At 44.5% G+C, this 3,503-nt stretch overlaps 1 protein-coding gene across 1 annotated transcript in view; it reads left to right on the top strand.

Moving 5' to 3' along the window:
* Positions 1 to 253: 253 nt before the first annotated feature.
* ARHGEF39 (Rho guanine nucleotide exchange factor (GEF) 39) overlaps positions 254 to 3,503 on the top strand; it is a 9,967-nt gene continuing 6,717 nt past the window's right edge. The window contains exons 1-4 of the mRNA XM_010133646.1: positions 254 to 416; positions 924 to 1,018; positions 1,336 to 1,456; positions 2,430 to 2,548. Coding sequence (XP_010131948.1) covers positions 270 to 416; positions 924 to 1,018; positions 1,336 to 1,456; positions 2,430 to 2,548 — 482 coding nt within the window. The 5' untranslated portion in view covers positions 254 to 269. The remainder of the gene's footprint in view (positions 417 to 923; positions 1,019 to 1,335; positions 1,457 to 2,429; positions 2,549 to 3,503) is intronic.

The raw sequence follows: 3,503 nt of genomic DNA, 5'->3' as shown, positions 1-3,503 counted from the left end.
TACCATAATGTACTGCTTTTGTTTTCACAGTCTGGTCTTTCTAACTCTGTTCCTGTGGTTGAGGCAGAGCTCCTGTACCCGTGGGTGGGAATGCAGAAGGAAAATGTTAATAACGGTTTCTGGCAATTAACTTGCTTTCTTTCATAGTAAAGTGTAGAGTTTGTAGCTCAGAATCTTACCCTGCAGCATAGGTTATTCTTTTGTCGTGTGTCACCTCTCTTGGCCCATCAGGATTGGTTCCCTTTCCAAATACCGGCCCTGAGGCTACCATGAGTGACTCATCCCTGCCGTTCCTGGCTGGAGCAAACACTGTGGAAGAGCAGAGGGCTCGATGGGAGAGAAAGCGCAGCCGGACAGCCAAGGAGCTGCTGGAAACTGAACACAAATACCTCGAGCAGCTGGATTTGGTGGTCACAGTGAGTATTTCAAGCGGGGAAGGCACAAGAGCAAGACTTTGATACATCGCTACTGCCTGGGACAGCTGCTGGGGCTGAAGGGTTTTGTTCATTTTTCTTTTACCTCCTCTGTAATAGCTGATAGCTCATGGGTTTGGTCTGTACACAGACATAAATCTTTAGGTTTTTATTGTATAGGGGACTCACCTTAAGATGCCTAAGATGTGTGAAACATAGGGGTATAGATGAGAAAAAGATTAACAACAAGGTGGTGAAAACCAGATGTGCCTAGGAATACTGAAATAGAGTCTATTGGCGCTGTAGTGCTGTTCCACGTGTTTACAGTTACTGTCAAAGTTACAAAGAAGGCTCACGTCTGATGATAGGTATCTTAGGTAGCATTCACAATATTTTATCTTTTTGAGCTAAAAAGTGCAAGCTGCCACTTACGCTTCTGCTGCGTGCCATGAATAATCTTTGAGTGACCTGTGAATTATACCTGTTTGAAATTCTCTTTTTTCTACTTAGTTCTTTGTGAAAATTTTAAAGGCCAAAGGGACACTGAAGCCTGCTGTGTTAGGAACCATTTTTGGACCCCTGGAATCCATATATTCAGCTAGCCAGTAAGTGAACACACTGATAGGATTCCAGTAATTACATGGGAGGACCCTGTATTGATAAGAAAGTAAGATTTCAGGAAATAAAGCTAACACCTTGTAAAACAGTATTTACTTCTAGCACTGCTACTCCTGCTCTATGGTATTTTTGAGGGCTGTTTTCTGTAGCTTACTGTGTGACCATCAAGCACGTACTTGGGACAGAATCTGGATGTGAGGTGGAAACTGATAAAGGAAGGTCAGCATTGGAGTGAGCAGTGGGAGGTCTGGAAATGCCATCAGTAATGTATCCCTCACGAGCTCTCTTTGCTTCTTGTGGACAGTGTTCTCTCACTTCACCTGGAGAGAGGGAATTTGGGACCAGGATTGGAAAATTTCTGTCAGAATCTGGAACTGTATGGCCACTACGCTGAGAATTTGGAGCAAGCAAATAAAACCTTGACAGTAAATATCTCCTTTATTCTTTGTATTCTTTCTTTCCTCTCTTCATTCTGTGACACAGCTACATCCTTCTCTTTTTATTCTGTTTCTGGAGTGATTTTCTTCCTTTTTCTGGGCTGCTGCTACTTTCTCAGTCTTCTGTAATCGCATGGCGAAAACTCCTCTACTTATTTAAAGCTTCAGATTTTTGGAGCTTGTTTCAGGTGTTTGTGTATGTATGTGCATACGCTGAGCACAGCTTTCTCAGACAGTTCTGTATTTACTCCCACACCTCCTTGGCTGACAAGCCTGCAGACTTTGCAGTGGGAACACTAGGGGACATTGATCTCTTTCTGGAGAATTATCAGGTCTCCTAGTCTTTTCCGTTACCACTAGGTGTATCCTTTTCCTTTCCATTTTTTTTCCCCTATGGTAGAAGAAAAACTTTCCCTTCCCACTTACACCTCCAAATACAACCTGTCTTCCCAGAAATTTTAGAAGGATATATTTTTATTTCAAAGTCCTGATACCTGTATCTGGAATTTAAACCACTCGACTTCCAGTTTTTGATTATGCTTGTTCACAGCTGTGAGAGATACTGGGATGTTTCCCTTCTGTTCTGTTTGCTTGCAAATCTTCACACTTCTGACTTCTCAAGAGAAAAAGCCATTTTGGATACTTTCCTTGAGGTGATAGGAATGCAGGGCTGCATTGCTCTGTCTTGAAATGAGTGGCAAAAAGCCACAGGAGGACTCCCTGTTTTCCTATCTGAGTCAACCTCATTTCCATTTGCTGAGTATACTAGATTTATTCTGCTCTGTGTGTGTGAAGAGAGGATACTGTTTGACCGTGGCCACAAAAGAAGTTGTTGCTGCTTGCATTTTAGGACTAGAAACCTAAACTCTAAGAGTTTTAAAAATTTCAAGATCTGGTGCAGCCTAGGGCACATGTTTCTTTCAATAGTCTCAAAGCTCTATGCCTCTTCTGATGCACACAGGAGCAACTGAGGAAAAACAAGTCATTCCGACGGTTTAAGAAACTCCAGGAGACTCGACCTCAGTTTCAAGGGAGGAAGCTAGAGGACCTGCTTCCTTTGCCGTTGCAGAGGTTGCACCAGTAAGTAAGCAATTCTGAGTCTTCAAGATGTTAGTACAAGAGGGGGAAAAAGAAACATAACAGTGTCTTGGTTGCTATGGGAGGTAAAGTTTCTTAATACATCTTAAAATAGTAGCACATAGACAGCAACGAAACAGACATGAAGATGTCCCTGTAAAGTGGAATCAGTGTACGTGCCGTGTACGTCAGATGATGCAGAGAGGTCACTATGTTTAGCCCTGGCTCTGAAGCCCTCCACCTAGCTCTTGGGTAGAATCGAAGTGGAGGCTCTCTATCATCTTCGTAACTAACAGAAGTTAGGCCCTGAACAGAAGGAAGCTTTCTGATGTGCTGCAGAAGTGATGCTCTTTGCCACAGATGGTTTTGCTCTGCTTTTGTGCAGTTGCTGACCTGGAGCTTTGTAAATCTCCTCTCTTGTAGATGGTTGCTTTTGGAGGGTGTCACTGGTTTGGCCGAGGTGAGCCAGGGTCCGGTAACGATAATACCTTCCCCTGTGCCTCCATAGATAGGGGAAGGGAGAAAAGAATTCGTGAGACCTCTAATATGCTTTTTGCAAAACTGAAACAAACTTTAATAACACTATAAACTGATATACATTAGATACAAAGGCAAACCAGTAAGATATTGGGGGGGTTTTAGGAAATGGCAAGGCGGGGTAAAGATGGTGATGGCCATGTGGCGCTGGAAAAGGGAACCGCGGCAAGGAAAAAACACCGCGGCAGCATGATTTTACCAGTCTATCGTGGATTAGAAGCAGAAGCAGGCAAACCCGGTGGCGAAAAGCGTAGCAAGCAGGGAAATGGCTCCTCGGGCGTTTGGGATCCTGGTCCCACACGGCACGCACAGCTCAGTGGGCAGCGGCAAGGGGGTTTTTCTCCCAGCTCAGCGGCAGTGGCGCGGCTCCTCGCAGCGAGAGCAGCTGTCCCCTGACACGGGGACAGCGCAAAACAGCAGG

This window comes from Buceros rhinoceros, unplaced genomic scaffold (genome assembly GCF_000710305.1).
Source record: "Buceros rhinoceros silvestris isolate BGI_N320 unplaced genomic scaffold, ASM71030v1 scaffold5983, whole genome shotgun sequence".
Lineage (NCBI taxonomy): Eukaryota > Metazoa > Chordata > Aves > Bucerotiformes > Bucerotidae > Buceros > Buceros rhinoceros.
The sequence above is the reverse complement of the archived record's forward strand: the minus strand, read 5'-3'. Positions and strand labels throughout refer to the sequence as shown.